We start from the raw sequence: 17744 nt of genomic DNA, 5'->3' as shown, positions 1-17744 counted from the left end.
CGCGTCACAGCCAGGGGGCGGGGCGAGACGGCACAGGGAGCTGGGCGGGAACCGGCAGGGCGGGGCGTACCGGTGCCGTGGTGCGTCATGGGGGTTGTAGTTTCCGGCGTTTTTAAGGTCTGGGCGCCTGCGCTCTGCCGCCCGGGGGCTTCATGGGAATTGTAGTCCCGCCGCCCTGAGGCGCCATTGGCGTTGTAGTGACGGCCCAGGTGCCTGATGGGAATTGTAGTCCAACTGTCAGGCAGGGCGGGTCCTGTGATCAAGGCAGCCAGCAGCCCGTGGCCAATAGGCTGATGGGATGCAAAGTGACCTCATGCATCACGTCATAGCACGACACATTTGCATCATCGCCCCAGGATGCATCACCCTGCCGCATCATCCCATGGCAACAGGGCCTCGTGGCCCCCCTGCGCCATGCCCCCACACGTCACCGCCCCGTGCCCTGCTGGGACACAGCAGCACATGCTCATACGTCGTCCTGACCTCACACCGTGACATCGTCGTGCTGCAACCCGACATCACGCCTCACTGCCCTAGGGGGTCGTCCCGCAACGTGGCACTGCCCCGCGGCATGTCGCCACGCTGCTGGCTTTCCCCCAACGTGTCAATCCACCCCGGGGAAAAGCTCACCGCGTTCAAATGTCACCTGTCACAATGACACGTTTTGACAGGGCATTCCAATGTTGTCATATGAAAGCTGACGACATGGAACTGAGCATAAAATTTATCACAGCTCATCAAAATATCATCATGTCATCATGATTACTTATTATTTGTATTTTCACAATGGGTAGGAACTCCAGTCATGGACTAAGGCACATCAGGACATTGCTGTGGCTCAACGCAACGTCATCAACCTCAGGATGCTCATCATTGTATACCATCCTCTGATCACACCAAGAAGCCATGTCATGACATCACAACACAACATCATCACACCTCAAACCAACATAATATTATAATGACCTTTTCCCCAAAGTGAGTTTTGGACCCAGGGGCTTTCTTGCAGGATCCTAGAAATCACCCTAAAAAAGTGGCCCTGTCAAATCACTTATCCATGTTGGATCTTTCTTTGACTAAAATCATAGTAAAATACACTTACTGCTGGACTCTGGTTTTGCACCGTGAATCTCAAAGTGTTTTACAGACTAATACTGAAATCAAAGTCTCAGAGTCCTCTTGACAGGGTTCAAATTATGATGCCCATTTTATAGATGGGGAAATTGGGGCACAGAAAAGTTAAGCAACCTGCCCAAAGTAAGCCTGTGTCACCGCCATGAACAGAACCCAGGAGTCCTGATTCCTAGATCTATGCCTTAGCCACAAGCTTAAGCAATATATCATGGGACTGATTGGCAGTTATTGTCTAAACAGTTCCAGCTGTCCCTCTATTTTCATCATCACAATGGTCCCTTTTGATCTTGAAATCTATGAATCATCTCCCTAATTCCATCTTCTTTTGGGGAAGCCAGTTACAAAAAACTCCTCAAATCCCAGCTCTCAGAGAATTGTGCTAGGAACCCCCCCAGTTTTGCTTCCTTTGCGGACAAGGTGAGAGGAGTAGAGGTTACTCCACAAAGCCCATACTGTACAAACGACTGGCAAACGGTTGTGAGTAGTACACTGTAAAACACAAGTCCAGTGATCTTGTGCTGCCATGAAAGGTCTAGTTCCACTGCTTCCTCCTTCAGGTAAATATTTCACTGGCGAAAATGTCAACAGCTGCTCTTTATGGCTTTTCAGCTCTATGATTTCACCTTGATTTCACTATTAGGTAACACTTGGCTAATTGCAGGTCCAAAGCCATGATAAAAATAGCCCTGCTACCCTATCAACAGCACAAACACAGTCTCCTGGCTCCTGCTCTGAACTCAGTTCAACCAGGGATCAAAAGTAGAGCCCGTAGTGAAGATGCCACATTAGCCCCCAGCCTACGTCCTCTCCACACTCCATAGCAGTCAAGGTAAATATGTCTCTGGATGTTATTTCAAGACATGGAGGTAGCAATTTAAAGCGGTGCCCTGTTGTCCCTCCCAAACAGTGACAGACTGGAAAATTAAATATAAACACCTCGTAACTGCAGAAAACAATTATTCAGCTCATCTTGTTGCACCGATCATTTCTTTGTTTAAACAAGTCCTTTTCTTCAAGGGGCTCCCAAAAGTTGCCCTGACAAAAGCCAGATTAGCAGCTTCTTAAATCCATCCTGATCTTTAGCTGGCTGGTGGAGACTACAGATCCCAACATGCAATGCTCCACATCAAGCTAAGCCTCATAGCCACATGGCCCACTGGAACCTGTAGTGTCCCCAAGGTCAAGTGGTAAAGATTTGTGAGCCTCTTTGGGGGCCTTGGTTCTGGCGGGTTTCGGATGCACATGAGGTAGCTATCAGAGTCATCCAGAAATGCTTATGTGAGGTTCCATGCAGCACCCTTTTGTTATTATGATTCATTATTTGTTAAGCAAAGACAATGTGTTAGGCGCTGTATAAAATACAGGTCTCAAAACAATCCCTAGCCTGACGAGCCAACGATATAACAGCCCAATCCTGAAAACATCTTCAGGGGCAATGCTTGCTTCCATGAGCAGACCTACCGAGTGCATAGGTGGAAGAATTTACACCTGGGAGTGTGTGTTTGCAGGATTGGGACCTAAAAGACAGGCACAGAAATGAGAGCAGCCACTAACTGCATAGCCCAGAGGAGGGAATGGATTTTAGTTTTGTTTAACAGTTAATTTCTTGTGGGCATGATGGAAGCAATGGGATTTTAGGAGGCACCTGAATGAAGAGATCTGAGTTCTACACTACATAATCATAATGGTCCCTTCTGGCCCTGAAGTCTATGAGATTCACTTCACTATGCGACCCTCTCTCTCTGTCTCAGCAGAGAGCCAAGTCCATGTAGAACACAGATCTCCTGATTCCCAGACCTATGCGTTAGCCAGAAACGACCAACCTTTTCTCTCCGAGGCCTGGTTTACACTAGAAAATAGTACTGGCATAGCTATGTTGGTTAGTAGGATGAAAAAAATCACACCGCTAGCCAATATGCCTGTGCTGGCAAAAGCTCTAATGTAGACACAGTTATAGCAGCAACAAAAAATATTCCATTCGGAGGACAGGTGGAAGAACTCTTCTGCCGGAATCAGCTGTGTCTCCACCAGGGGGTGCCAGTATATCTGTATCAGCAAACGTTTTAAGTGTAGACAAGGCCTGAGAGGCAGCTTGGTCCAGAAGATCAGACACTGGGCTAGCGAGGGAGACCTGGATTCTGTTCCCAGCCATCCTAACTCCCTGCATGACCTTGTGTGAGATGTTTCATCTCTCCATTTCCCTTCTATCCTTTATCTGCCTTGTCTAGACTCGAATTCTTTGGAGCAGGGATTGTCTCTTACCCAGTGTTTGTCCAGTAACTAGCACAATGAGATCTCAGCTGGGGCTTCCACGTCACAACAACAAAAGAATCTGAGACCACCCTTACAACAAACTGATTTGTTTAGTCTGAGTACTAAGTACAAGTTGGTGGCTCCTTGGCTAATGGGTGCTTTAGAAGCGCAAAGAAGTAATGTAATAACTCGATCAACTATTCATTCTTCTGATTATTTAATTTACAGTGGCCACGTGGGCCACGAAGCCATCACTAAATGATCGTAGAGCCACATGGTTGCTATCATGGGTGGGCAGCGCAGTCCCTCACCTGATTCTCTTCCGCCGGCCCTTGGAGAACGTCGTCGAGGCACCGAGCCCCGCCGACGGGATCTAGCGGTTTGCTCACCCGTCTCAGCCCGGACCCGATGCCGGTGGGGTCGATGGATGGAATCGGCCGGAGGGAAACTCCCGGGCCCAGGTGGGAAAGTGGCTCTCGCCTGCCCTGCCCCGAGGATGAGGGCGACGGCGAGGGCCCGCACCCCAGGGTGAGCAGGCCCGGGGGGGGGGCGGCCCTCAGGGGTCTGCCCCCCCACACCCCCGTCTCAGGGAGGGTCTCCAGGAGGCCCCGGCCCCCAGCTCCCCACCCCTTGTGAGGGGGGAACGTGGGGCCCAGACCCACTGGGGAGCTCCAGGGGGCCCCGGTCTCCCACCCCGCAGGGATCCCTGGGCCGGGCCCTGAGGGCATCCGAGGGCCCCCCGTTCAGGGAGCTCCCCCGGGCCCGGCTCCCCCCGCCCCGGGCGCTGCCTGGGGCCGTGGCCGGGGCTCCCCGGCAGGGGTCGCTGCGGCGGCGGCCTCCCTCCCGCGCTGGGCGGGCTCAGTCCCTCCCCGCCCCGCAGCCGCCGGAGCCGGAGCCGCCGCGGCCGGAGCCTGATGCCGGGAGCTCGGCGCTGAGGCGGGGGGCCCGGGCCCGGAGATGGGGATTCTCAGCATCACGGAGCAGGTACCGGGGCCGCCGCCTCGTCCCGCCCCGCTCCGCCCGGCCCGGCCCGGCCCGGCCCGCTACGCGAGCCCGGGGATCTGCGGCCTAGTGCGGAGCCGCCCCTCGGGGCCCGGCCGCGCCCCTCCCCCCCCGGCTCCGGCCCGGCCCCCCCGCGCCCCCCCCGCCGCCCAGCCCGGGGAGGGGACCGAGCCGAGCCGAGCCGGGCTCCGCGCTGCCTGCTTCCCGCCCGAGGAGACGGAGCCCGGCCCCGCCTCTGCCCCCGGGGCCCCCATCCACCCCCCGCCTCTGCCCCCGGGGCCCCCATCCACCCCCCGCCTCTGCCCCCCCAAACCCGCCCCCCGCCTCTGCCCCCGGGGCCCCCATCCACCCCCCGCCTCTGCCCCCCCAAACCCAACCCCCCGCCTCTGCCCCCGGGGCCCCCATCCACCCCCCGCCTCTGCCCCCGGGGCCCCCATCCACCCCCCGCCTCTGCCCCCCCAAACCCAACCCCCGCCTCTGCCCCCGGGGCCCCCATCCACCCCCCGCCTCTGCCCCCCCAAACCCAACCCCCCGCCTCTGCCCCCGGGGCCCCCATCCACCCCCCGCCTCTGCCCCCCCAAACCCAACCCCCCGCCTCTGCCCCCGGGGCCCCCATCCACCCCCCGTCTCTGCCCCCCGGGCCCCCATCCACCCCCCCGCCTCTGCCCCCGGGGCCCCCATCCACCCCCCCGCCTCTGCCCCCCCAAACCCGCCCCCCGCCTCTGCCCCCGGGGCCCCCATCCACCCCCCGCCTCTGCCCCCGGGGCCCCCATCCACCCCCCGCCTCTGCCCCCCCAAACCCGCCCCCCGCCTCTGCCCCCCCAAACCCGCCCCCCGCCTCTGCCCCCGGGGCCCCCATCCACCCCCCCGCCTCTGCCCCCCCAAACCCGCCCCCCGCCTCTGCCCCCGGGGCCCCCATCCACCCCCCGCCTCTGCCCCCGGGGCCCCCATCCACCCCCCGCCTCTGCCCCCCCAAACCCGCCCCCCGCCTCTGCCCCCGGGGCCCCCATCCACCCCCCGCCTCTGCCCCCCCAAACCCAACCCCCCGCCTCTGCCCCCGGGGCCCCCATCCACCCCCCGCCTCTGCCCCCCCAAACCCGCCCCCCGCCTCTGCCCCCGGGGCCCCCATCCACCCCCCCGCCTCTGCCCCCCCAAACCCGCCCCCGCCTCTGCCCCCGGGGCCCCCATCCACCCCCCGCCTCTGCCCCCCCAAACCCGCCCCCCGTCTCTGCCCCCGGGCCCCCATCCACCCCCCGCCTCTGCCCCCCCAAACCCAACCCCCCGTCTCTGCCCCCGGGGCCCCCATCCACCCCCCGCCTCTGCCCCCCCAAACCCGCCCCCCGCCTCTGCCCCCGGGGCCCCCATCCACCCCCCGCCTCTGCCCCCGGGGCCCCCATCCACCCCCCCGCCTCTGCCCCCCCAAACCCGCCCCCCGCCTCTGCCCCCGGGGCCCCCATCCACCCCCCGCCTCTGCCCCCCCAAACCCAACCCCCCGCCTCTGCCCCCGGGGCCCCCATCCACCCCCCCGCCTCTGCCCCCCCAAACCCGCCCCCCGTCTCTGCCCCCGGGCCCCCATCCACCCCCCGCCTCTGCCCCCCCAAACCCAACCCCCCGTCTCTGCCCCCGGGGCCCCCATCCACCCCCCGCCTCTGCCCCCCCAAACCCGCCCCCCGCCTCTGCCCCCGGGGCCCCCATCCACCCCCCCGCCTCTGCCCCCCCAAACCCAACCCCTGTCTCTGCCCCCGGGCCCCCATCCACCCCCCGCCTCTGCCCCCCCAAACCCGCCCCCCGTCTCTGCCTCCGGGGCCCCCATCCACCCCCCCGCCTCTGCCCCCCCAAACCCAACCCCCCGCCTCTGCCCCCGGGGCCCCCATCCACCCCCCGCCTCTGCCCCCCCAAACCCAACCCCCCGCCTCTGCCCCCGGGGCCCCCATCCACCCCCCCGCCTCTGCCCCCCCAAACCCGCCCCCTGTCTCTGCCCCCGGGCCCCCATCCACCCCCCGCCTCTGCCCCCCCAAACCCAACCCCCCGCCTCTGCCCCCGGGGCCCCCATCCACCCCCCCGCCTCTGCCCCCCCAAACCCGCCCCCCGTCTCTGCCCCCGGGGCCCCCATCCACCCCCCGCCTCTGCCCCCCCAAACCCAACCCCCCGCCTCTGCCCCCGGGGCCCCCATCCACCCCCCCGCCTCTGCCCCCCCAAACCCGCCCCCCGCCTCTGCCCCCGGGGCCCCCATCCACCCCCCGCCTCTGCCCCCCCAAACCCGCCCCCCGTCTCTGCCCCCGGGGCCCCCATCCAGCCCCCGCCTCTGCCCCCCCCAACCCGCCCCCCGTCTCTGCCCCCGGGCCCCCATCCGCCCCCGCCCCCCCAAACCCGCCCCCCGTCTCTGTCCCCGGGGCCCCCATCCACCCCCCCGCCTCTGCCCCCCCAAACCCGCCCCCCGTCTCTGCCCCCGGGGCCCCCATCCACCCCCCGCCTCTGCCCCCCCAAACCCGCCCCCCGCCTCTGCCCCCGGGGCCCCCATCCACCCCCCCGCCTCTGCCCCCTCAAACCCACCCCCCGTCTCTGCCCCCGGGGCCCCCATCCACCCCCCCCGCCTCTGCCCCCTCAAACCCGCCCCCCGTCTCTGCCCCCGGGGCCCCCTTCCACCCCCCCGCCTCTGCCCCCCCCAAAACCTCCCCCGTCTCTGCCCCTGGAGCCTCCATCCACCCCCCGCCTCTGCACCCCCAAACCCACCCCCCCATTTCTGCCCCTGGGGCCTCCATCCACACCCTCTCTGCCCCCCCCAACCGGCCTCCGCCCCCGGCGCCCCCATCCACCCCCCCGCCTCTGCCCCCCCCAAAACCTCCCCCGTCTCTGCCCCCGGGGCCCCCTTCCACCTCCCGCCTCTGCACCCCCAAACCCGCCCCCCCGTCTCTGCCACCGGGGCCCCCATCCGCCCCCCACCTCTGCCCCCCCAAACCCACCCACCGTTTCTGCCCCCGGAGCCCCCATCCACCCCCTGCCTCTGCCCCCCCCAAACCGCCCCCGTCTCTGCCCCCGGGCCCCCATCCACCCCCCCACGTCTGTCCCCCCTAAACCTGCCCCCCTAGCCCCCATCTCTGCCCCTGGGGCCCCCATCAACCCCCCCACCTCTGCCCCCCCAACTCCCACCGGCCCCTGTCTTTGCCTTCAGCCCCTGGGGCCCCCATCCACCCCCCGGCCCCCATCTCTGCCTTCCACCCTCCCCTTTTCCCCCCATTCAAACCCACCCCCCCAGCCCCCGTCTCTGTCCCCCATCTCTGCCTTCAGCCCCCCCTTTTCCCCCATCCAAACCCGCCCTCCCGGCCCCCATCCACCCCCCCACTGCTGCCCCCCCAACCCACCCCCCACCTCTGGCCCCTGTCTCTGCTCCCCGCTCCCCATCTCTGCCGTCAGCCCCTGGGGCCCCTATCTCTACCTTTGGGGCCCCCATCCACCCCCCCACCACTGCCCCCCATCCAAATCCGTCCCCCATGTCTGCCTTCGGCCGCCCCCGATCCAGCCCCGCCCCCCTTCTGGCCCCCGTTCCTCTGCCTTTGGCCCCCCTGGGTCCCTATCTGCTCCCGCCCCCATCTCCGCAGCTTGCCCCCATGTCTGCCCCCACGCTTTTTGCCCCCCACCCTCCCTGCACCAATTTTTTACCCCTTTTCAACCCACTTCCCTATTTCCCTAGCGCCAGCCTCTCTTTGCCCCCAAGCTCTGCCCCCCTCTCCACCCACCTAGGCCTGCCCGCATCTTTGCGCCCCCCCCACATATTGGTGTCCCCCATCTGCTCCCTGCCTCCTGGCTTCCCTGTTCCCATCTCCTTCCTACCCCCTTACTCCCCCCATCAACCTCTTTATCCCCCCGAAGCCTGGATAGGATTTTAGCCTCCCCATCTTCATTCCCTGCCTGTCTCCCTCGACATCCCCTCATCTCCCTTTCAGCCCTTGTCGGGCCAGAGGGGAGGGCTTGATTTGGCACCACCCGCCGTGTGGACCCCACATTCACAAGTTAGGGGGTGATTCATCTCACACCCCACTTTCATCACTGGGGGGGGGCTGCCCCTGTGCTGTTTTATACCCTGCCATTTCCCTGGGTGTGATGAGGCTTTTCCCATCCACCCTGTTGTCACCGGAGGTATTATGTGATTCAGCTTCCCTACATATGGGGGGAGGGGGTTGTACCCCACTTTCCTTGGGCATGGATGTGAGTCAGTCCTGTCTGCACCGCAGATGACTTGTCACAACCCCCAAATCAGCAGGGCTGCCTGTTTGATCCCTGTAGGTACCCCAACTCCCCCACGGGGGCCGGGGGGAAGGAAGAGTGGCTATTCAGATGGCCATCGCCACATACAATTTCCATAGAAGGGTCAAGTTTCAACCATCTCCGTTTTGGGAGGGGTATGAATGAAACCTCCCAGCCCCAAGGAGCCTGGTTCTATTTTCCCCTTCCTGTCGTGTATGGACTTCACTTTCCTAAGGCAGAGTATTATTGAGACACAGTTGTTCTTCGCTTGTCAGCCCCATTACTCCCTGGATGACGCCCAGCACCTCCCTCTAATCCCCCAAATACCCCACTGGCCCGCAAACATCTCATCTTTAACCCCCTGATTTGACATGAGCCCTCTAGGTTCCTACCGACAGTAATGATTTCTGAGATCCGGGCTGCTGACTCCTCCAAGCCAAATATTTACCCCTCCTGTGGTCCCTTGCGCTGTTGCAATCTCACTGATAGGCTGGGTGTTTAAAGCCTCACATGGTGGGGAGAGAAGGGAACAGGGGAGTAACTTTTTTTTTTTTTTTTTGGGTAACCAAAACATTCAGCTTCCCTTGTGAATGGTGGGTGGGTGTGTCCGTCCCAGCATTGCTTGCAAGCTCCGCTGAAGTTCGTGCAGGGCATAATTATCGGTCTGTGCATCTCTTTTTTTTTTTTTTTTGGAAATGTCTAACACTGGATGCGGAGTCCACTGCATTCCACACGAATGACTCGCTCATTCCCTCTGACCGGGGATATGTTCCCCTACCTTTCGCTGCTTTCATGCACATGTTCAGATGGAGAGGGGAGAGGGAATCTGGAGTGAGCTGGGTAGCAGGGGTGTGTCGGCATTTTCTTGCTATAGCCAAATCTTATGGCAGCTGAAGGTAGACCCAGAAGTTGTGCCGGGAGAGGTGAAGAGGGTTTGGCTGTTACCGTGCAGTGTAAGATTTGAGAGGAGAGACCCGCTCTAGGCCGTGTTCACCCTCTTGCTATTGAGGACGATCTGTACGTGGGTTCTGAAAAGAGAGTGTCTTTGGGTTCAGGGCCTGCCCCTCTCGCTGAGTGAGCCCCGAGCTCTAGCTTTCCTGAGTATTTGCTCGTAGGGTGCTTTATCCTGTTGGGAGCGGATGGCTCAGGGGATTTGGGAGAGGGATGCAGTGTCTTTCCCCACTAAGCACTTGTTAACATTCAGGCTAGGTAAGAAGTGTAGGAATTGCCAGACTGGACCAGACCCTGTCATCCATCGAGCCAGTATTTTGTCTCAGACAGTGGCCAGCACCGGCCGCTTCAAAGGAAGTTGCAAGAAGCCCTGGGGAAGGCAGATGTGGGATAATCTACCCCTGACGAAGGTCTCATCCCAATAATTAGAGAGTGGTTTAAGCCATGAAGCTTGAAGGTTTATATCCCTTCCTAAACGAGTTTTGTTGTCATTATAACTTCTTATAAACGGCCAATCCCTCTTTGAGTCTTACAAAGTCTTTGGCCTCCACAACAAAGCAATCAAAAGCCGTTGCCAGCTGTTGAGCGTGGCCCCTGTGTGAAATGGGTTTGGGTCTCGGTCCAGTTCCCAGTGGGCAAGTGTCCACATCAGGAAAACCACCACAACAGGCAGCAGTTGGTCCTCTTCTTGGCCGAGAAGCTAAGATTCCCACTGATATCTGGCCAGGATCAGGGACTAAATGGGTGCCCCCCGCCATCATGTAGTCTTTCCAGGCCCTTGGGTGGGGTGCAAAACTTCATCTCATGGCTTTATTCCCTAGACTGGATAACCTGGCAGTTTCCATCAACATTCACTTCGCTTCAGTTTTTTAATCCTTGCAGAAGCAGAGCAGTATCTCTCTCTTTTTTATTTTTTTAAACAGAAATTGACTTGTATAAATATCAAAAGCCTTTAGCTGCAAGGAGTGGGGAAGAATTCCTGTCAGAGGCTACAGCTGGGCCTGTCTCCACAGCTGCAGTTCACTAGAATGGCTCAGTAGATGTTGCATTTGCTATAGAAGCAGGAGACCCAAACAAACACAGGTGGCATGAGGTGACTAACTTGTCGGGCTGGTCTTGGGGTATATGAATGATGTTGCCAGCCACCCTCCTGTCCCTGTCCTTGCACATTCATTTTACCTGCTTCACAGCTTGATTGTCTTTCTCTTTGCAGCCGCCTCTGGTCCAAGCCATCTTCAACCGCGATATAGAGGAGGTGCGGTCATTACTGAACCAGAAAGAGAATATCAATATATTGGTGAGTGCTGGAACAGCAGCTGCCTGGCCTAGCTTCGCACACTGATGCTCCTGTCTCAAACTGAACTGTCCTTCTGTGTTTTGCCTCTGAAATATGCTTGTGTTTTCAAAGCAGAGAGGGCTGAACTGTTATGCTTCTGGTAAGCGGGTGAGAATCTTTTCTGCAGCGTGATCCAGTGATTAGAGTAGGCAGCTTGGAGGCAAGGCTCCTGGATTCTGTTCCTGGCTTTGCAACTTTGGCTCAGATTTTTAAAGGTATTTAGGGGTTGCAACACCTAACTGACATAGGCTTCGAAGGCAGGCCTTGGGAGGCCCAAATATCTTTAAGAATCTGGGCCTTTGTACCCTGGCCTCCCTCTCCCCATCTGTAAAATGGGGTTAATGGTATATCCTAGTCACTGGGAGACTTACCTGCTATTTATAAAGTGTTCGGACAGTGCAGTGTCTTGTCGGTTTTCTGCTCTTCATTCGAAGGCTGCAGGTAAACGAAGGGCAGTGAATTGGGACTAGCTTGGTTGCATCCCCAGCATCCCTTGCTGTCCTATGGAACAGAGGTCCAGTATAGTCTGATGAGAGCATGGCTCAGCTGTCTGTGTTGAGGCTGGCCTGATTGGTGGAGCAGAGCTAATGTCCCAAGGAATACAGATGCACTTTCACTGCCCCTCTTTTAAATTTGGCTGCGGAGTACACCTGAGCAGGGTGCGGATGGACGAAATGCAGCCTTGCAGATGCTACCACCTGGCTGTTCTCACCTTGGATAAGGAGGTGTGGCTTGCCAGGCCCAGAATGCTGTGGTCCAGATTGAGTTGTTCGGCGGCGTTGGCCCTGTGGATGAAGATGCCACATTGAATGCTGCAGCCTGCAGTCTTCAGACCACACCCTGTCTTCAGGACGAATAGTAGCTGCCAGTGTGTTTGCTCTCTTGCCAGTTAGATGCATCCTTCTAGCTCCTGGTAACGCTTATTTTGGGTGCCCTTTCTTCAGAGGCCTCCTGGGTTGATCGTGACCCGTGATGTAACCTGAATAGCCAGCTCTGAGAAAGAGTGTAAAATCCGCATGCAAATGTTCCAATCAGACTTGGATGCAAACGCTCCCTTAATCTGGCTTACAAGATTCCTCCGAACAAACTGGTGGCAGGTGCATGGCTGAGAGAGGTGTCTCCGTCTGTCCAGTAGGCTGGTGAATAGATTCCAAGGCCAGAAAGGGGGACCACTGCCATTATCTGGTCTGACCTCCTGAATAACACAGGCCAGAGAGCTACCCTGAAACACTTACTGCTTGGTCTAGAGCGGATCCAACCTCGATTTAAAAACTGCCACTGACAGAGAGTCCACCACGACCCTTAGTAAATTATCCTCGTGATGACCCTCCCTGTTACCGAACAATGACTGGGTCAGCCTAGCTGTCTGTCAGTGTGTGGCACTGGGAGATTGGCGCTAGGTCAGTGACTAGTTGCTCTTTTAGACTGTTTGTCTAGGTCAGTGTCATGGGTTCTGTGTAAGTGGCTGAGTCTGGTTCAGCATCTTACTCTCTGATAGGCTCTGGGGCATTAATGAGGTTTCCCTGCATGCTGCTCCAAGCTGTGCTCTGGCCTAGAATTGTTTTCCCTGCATGCTCTTGGCCATTGCATTTAATGCCTCAGCCTCCTTCTGTCCATGCTGCAGCATGCATGGGGTTAGCACTGCTGTGTACCCTGAAAGAATAGTGCACAGAGCAGCATGGGTCTGGGTCGAGCATTGTGGACTCCGTGCTGGCTCAGAGGGGAGGCCCAGCACTGGTTTTGGTGCCAGCCACTGGGACTAATGATTAGATCGTATCTTGACATGTTACAAAGGGATCAGGAGACTTTGTTCCGTGGCTGCCTCGTTCAGGGACGTGATAATTCTGTAGGGAGTTGATCACGCTCATCCTTTCTCTAAAATGCCTTTGCTCTGTTGCTTGAAAAATAAGAGAGTGATTAACCCTTAACGCACATATCTCTTTGCGTGCTGATTTCACTTGGGAATGCGATTGGCCGGTTTCGCTTTCTGCTTCTCCAGGTTGTTTGTGCCAGTCCTACCAGTTGTTTTCTTGATTCTCTCTCCTTTTTTTTTTTTTTTAATTAATGGGGAAAAAAATACAACTTTCATTAAATGCAACTAAAATGTGGGACCTAAAACTCTCTTCTGTGCCAATCTAACCCACTTGCTGTTTGCTGAGACTGAGCCAAATGCCTCAAGGCAGAGGTTACCCAGGGCCCAGCACCAAGTGAAGAAAACTGATCCTATCTAAGCTGTGCTTCCTGCACCTTTCTAGCCTCTCCCAGTCATTTGGGCTTGGTGCATTTTGGGAGTTGCTCCTGCAAGCTTTTATTGTTGTTGGTATTTGACATAGAATGACGGGGTGTATGAAGGGCATGCATGCGGAGCACTTTGGGGTAATAGTGCTTGGTGGTTTTATAAACCTTTCATGTAGGGATCTCCAAGTGCTCTGCAAACCTTCATTAAGCTTTACAACCCTGCGAGCTAGATACCATCTCTCTTTAGGGAAGCTGGAGCAGGGAGGAAGTGAAGTGACTTGTCCAAGGTCACAGAGCGAGTTAGTGACAGAGCTAGAAATTAGCCACCTGAGCGTCCTGGCTCCCAGCCCCCGGCTCTAACCACTAGACCCCATTCACCTCCCCAAACTGGGACTAGAACCCTGGATTCCTGGCTCCAAGCCCCTACTCTACCTGACAGATACACTTCAGTGCACCCTGAAGTGGACTAAGGTGTGAAAGGTAGTCCATTGCTTCCCCACCAGGCTGTCTGTTATTGCTGGTCCTAAGCAGACGCCTCCATCCACTCAGACTTACCCAGATGTACTCAGGGCAGGAAGCAACATTTTGGTCTTTCAGGTGCGGAAAGTTGGATGGGGAAGGAGCTGTGTTTGCTGTGTGGATAGTTGCATTACGGCCTTTTCTTATCTCCCTGTGCAGGACCAAGAACGACGAACCCCACTGCATGCTGCTGCCTACTTAGGAGATGTCCCAATCATTGAGCTCCTAATACTGTCAGGTAAGACCTGCAGCTGTCTCTGCCCAGTACAGCCGGCTGCATGGATGTCCTCAGGTTTAGCTGGCCTGGCCCTCCTGTGGGTCTAGCGCAGAAAGGCTGCTGCTCAAGGCATAGGGTACAAGGGTTTTTCATCCACAGGAGAGTTGGTGCTTGAGTCACAAGGGAAATGTCATTAGTTGCTCTCACCCAGATCCCAAGAGGAGGTTTGTGCAAATCTTAAAACAACCTGCAACTGAAATTTTGGGGGTTAGGGGGCTGCAGATTGGGATTGAGGGGCACCAACAGACCTGGTGGGGGGAGCAGTGAATTGGGATTGAGGGGCAACGGCAGAGTTCGGGGGAGCCTACGGCAGTAATAATGGGGGGCTGTGGGTTAGGATTGGGGGGCATTGACAGAGTTCTATGTGGGGAGCCCAGAGCTGGGATAGCAGGGACTGGGGGTCAGGAGTGAAGGGTAGTGACGGAACCTCGAACTGCAGGAGTGGAGTGGGGAGCCGCAGATCTGGATCATTTGCCGGGTGTGGGATGAGGACTGGAGAATTTTGCTCAGCATCTGCCTGCTGCGTACTTGGCTCTAACCCAAGTTACCAGCCCCTCTATTTTCCTCTGAAACTGCTCAAATCTACATCCAGGCTCGCTCTCCACACACCATAGATGGGCGAAAAAAGGCCCCTAATCTGGAATTCCTAGAATTCCCCTAATCTGGAAGGCCTCCTAATCTGGAGCATTGTCATTGCTCCCTCTAGATGCCCTTGACTTGTCAGCAGTTTGCTGGTGGCGTGGAAGAGCCCCTAGTGATCCTAGACCAGCCCTGACAGACGTGTTTCACGTGGCTTTCAGGGCAGGGCAGCTCTGTGCAGCAGAGCTGGGGCAGCTGGGTTTTGCTGGTCCTAGGCTGGCACAGAGCCAGCAGGGCAGGGACTCCTGCAGTGCGGCTCTGGTCTCCTTCACCTGTACACAGAGGCACAGCTGACAAAGACCTACAGATTCCAGTATAAAATGCACCATCTTTGTCTGAGCAGCCTCCTTTTAGATCAAGATGACGAACTGCATTCTGGGACTGGTAGTCTTGTGGCCACTGAGCTCAAGGTGGAGCAGTGTGTGCTGGGAAATGTAGTTTTTTCCATCTAGCTCAGCGCTGCTGTCCCTCTGCCGGGCTAGCTTAGGCCCCTGGTGCCGGAGGGCGCCTTGTAGCATCTAAACTAAGGCTGGAGCCACACTACAGCAGCATGACTGCAGAAAGGCAGCTGTGCCTTCACAGCACCACTGTCTAGACCTTTCCTGCAGTGACAGGCGGGGCTTGCGGATGTCGGTAGAATTCTTCCATCGGCCCCGTTGTGTCTACAGTGCGGTTTCGATGGGCTTAACTACTGGCTCAGAGGCGAGAATTTTTCACACCCCTGAGCACTGTAGCTATGTTGACCTAACTTTTAAGAGTAGACCGGCCCTAAAGCTCGATACGGTTCCTTCTTTAACAGCAGAAATTGACGTGCTGTCTCCCCAAGCAGATACAGCAGTGGGTGTTTAAAAACAGGGACGGTGCCTTGGAGCATGTGGCAGTCTTGTACCCTGGCAGTGCCCCTTGCGCAGATGCGTTCACCTCCCCTTTCTGCTCCGTCTCCTCAGGTGCTAACGTAAATGCGAAGGACACTGTTTGGCTAACCCCGCTGCATCGGGCCGCAGCTTCTCGCAATGAGGTAGGTGCCCTTGCGAGCCTTGCAGTAATGAATCGGTCCGTCTCCTCTGGGCTCCTTTTTGAGTAACCGTTTTCTTTCCCGTGCTTTCTGCATGCCTGCTTGGATTCTGGCTGAGAGCCCGGGGGGGGGTGGATGTTCTCTTTCGACGCAGTTAAAGGACCATTCAGACCCCATAATAATTTGAAAAATAGAAAACAGAACTGGGAAAGACCCGTAATATTCCCTTTACTCCACCCCCAATACATGGGTTCTCCCTACAGTATCTTCCCGTTGGGCTTTGACTCGCTTTAAATGCCCCAAGTGATGGGGCTCCCACCCCTTTCTTTTAGGAGATGACGCCGCAGCCTAATGGATCTTACTGTCAGGAAGTATTTCCTGATATTCAGCCTTCCCTGGGCTTAACTTCACTTTATTAATTGTAATAATACTCCTGGGACCACCCTAGCCAATTCCCCTCCCACCGTGTTGCTTACACCTTTCAACTAGTATCACGTCCGCCCCCTCTGAGGGCTCACTTCTGCAGTCACGTCTGGGCACGTAAGTTTCTTTGCAGGCAGTGGCAGTTCTGTGTGCAGCAGGCCCCTGGGGAGGGCCCCCAATAATGTTGTTTAGCCAAGGTATGTATAGTTAAATCTTTCCTCACGTGCAGCTCTCTGCATCGATTTCCAGCGTGTTCCTGTGACAATGATAAAGGTCAAGCACAATTCCCCCCATGGATGAACAGAAATGAATCTGTCAGCGTGCACAATACAGAAAGGTGGCAGCTGACATCATGGGCAGCAGAACAGGCTGGAGGTGCCAGGCTATACAGTGACTCCTGAGTTTTAAAAAAGGGGCTTTTGTACCAGGCGAATATTCCCTGGCATCCCACATGCTAGCTACTGATGGGAGTTTCTCTTGTATGCCAGGAATAGCAATTAGTTGTCTCAGAATTTCTTCTTCCTACTTTCTCCGTGCCCCATCCTTTCTGCAGTTCCGTGAGCAAGTGTTGTCGAGCGCTTGCCTTCCCCACTCAAATGTCCCCTGCGAAACTTAAGCAAAGATTTAAAACTTTGAACCGAAACATCGTGAAATTGCCACTTTATTCTCAGTTCCTTTCGGTGCTGGTCCCCAAGAGATCTGTACCCGGAGTGAAACGTCAGAGCTGCTTCATCGCGAGCCAGTTCGGTCCAGTTCTGGGCAGAGATGCGCTGAAATGGGGGCTTTTATTTTGGTCACAGGGTTGTGACATGGATGGCAGAGGTTGGCTAAACAAATATAGAATCATAGGATCATAGAACTGGAAGGGACCTCGAGAGGTCATCTAGTCCAGTCGCCTGCACTCATGGCAGGACTGCGTATTATCTAGACCATCCTTGACAAGTGTTTGTCCAACCTGCTCTTAAAAATTTCCAGTGATGGCCATTCCACAACCTCCCTGGGCAATTTATTCCTGTGCTTAACCACCCTGACAGGAAATTTTTCCTAATGTCCAGCCTAAACCTTCCTTGGTGCAGTGGAAGCCAATTGACGTAAGGACAGCTTGAGGGAGAGCAGAGCATTGTGGTCAAGCGGCTGGAGCAGGGGACTGGAAAGCTGAACCTTGTCACTACCTTGCTATGTGAACTTTGGCAAGCTGCTTTGTCCCTCTGTGTCCTTGTCTTGGCTGCGTCTGGAATAGGGATAGTAGCCAGCCTACCTTTTGGGGGGGTTGTGGGGTCCAAAGCCCTTTGAGATGAGCTAGAGAAAGGCAGAACTCCACGGCAAAGAGGAAGAACCCCACGAGTCCTGGGCAGCAGGACAATTCCTGTTAATCGTATTAGAACAGAGGAGGAGTGGGGTGTGTCTCAAAGGCACCGAAGGCATTTAGGAGCACAAATCCCACTGGCCCTCAATGGAACTTGAGCATCTAAATCTCTTAGGTGCTTTTGAAGATCCCCCCCAGAACCTATCCCAGCGCTGCGGGGGATATTTCCAGGCAGGCAATCGCAACCCTGTTCTGGGCCCTGGCTTTGGATTTGAGGGCTGCAGTGCATGTTATGGGTGTGCTGGGGTCTCTCTTGTCCCCACCCCACCATTGCTCCGTTGGAGTGCCTCGCTCTCTGCTCTCAGTCAGGCCCCTTGGAAGGAGCCTTTCTGCTCTGCACACCAGT

General features: G+C 57.2%; 1 protein-coding gene across 3 annotated transcripts in view; it reads left to right on the top strand.

Annotated features, from left to right (window-relative positions):
• Positions 1 to 4212: 4212 nt before the first annotated feature.
• ANKRD52 (ankyrin repeat domain 52) overlaps positions 4213 to 17744 on the top strand; it is a 53948-nt gene continuing 40416 nt past the window's right edge. Inside the window, exons 1-4 of one of the 3 annotated variants that reach the window (XM_078849593.1) lie at positions 4213 to 4371; positions 10799 to 10882; positions 13838 to 13916; positions 15542 to 15612. In XM_078849593.1, the coding sequence (XP_078705719.1) occupies positions 4345 to 4371; positions 10799 to 10882; positions 13838 to 13916; positions 15542 to 15612 (261 nt within the window). In that variant the 5' untranslated portion in view covers positions 4213 to 4344. The remainder of the gene's footprint in view (positions 4372 to 10798; positions 10883 to 13837; positions 13917 to 15541; positions 15613 to 17744) is intronic. The other 2 variants (XM_078849592.1, XM_078849591.1) reach the window with 2 other exon arrangements.

This window comes from Lepidochelys kempii, chromosome 20, assembly GCF_965140285.1.
Source record: "Lepidochelys kempii isolate rLepKem1 chromosome 20, rLepKem1.hap1, whole genome shotgun sequence".
Lineage (NCBI taxonomy): Eukaryota > Metazoa > Chordata > Testudines > Cheloniidae > Lepidochelys > Lepidochelys kempii.
The sequence above is the reverse complement of the archived record's forward strand: the minus strand, read 5'-3'. Positions and strand labels throughout refer to the sequence as shown.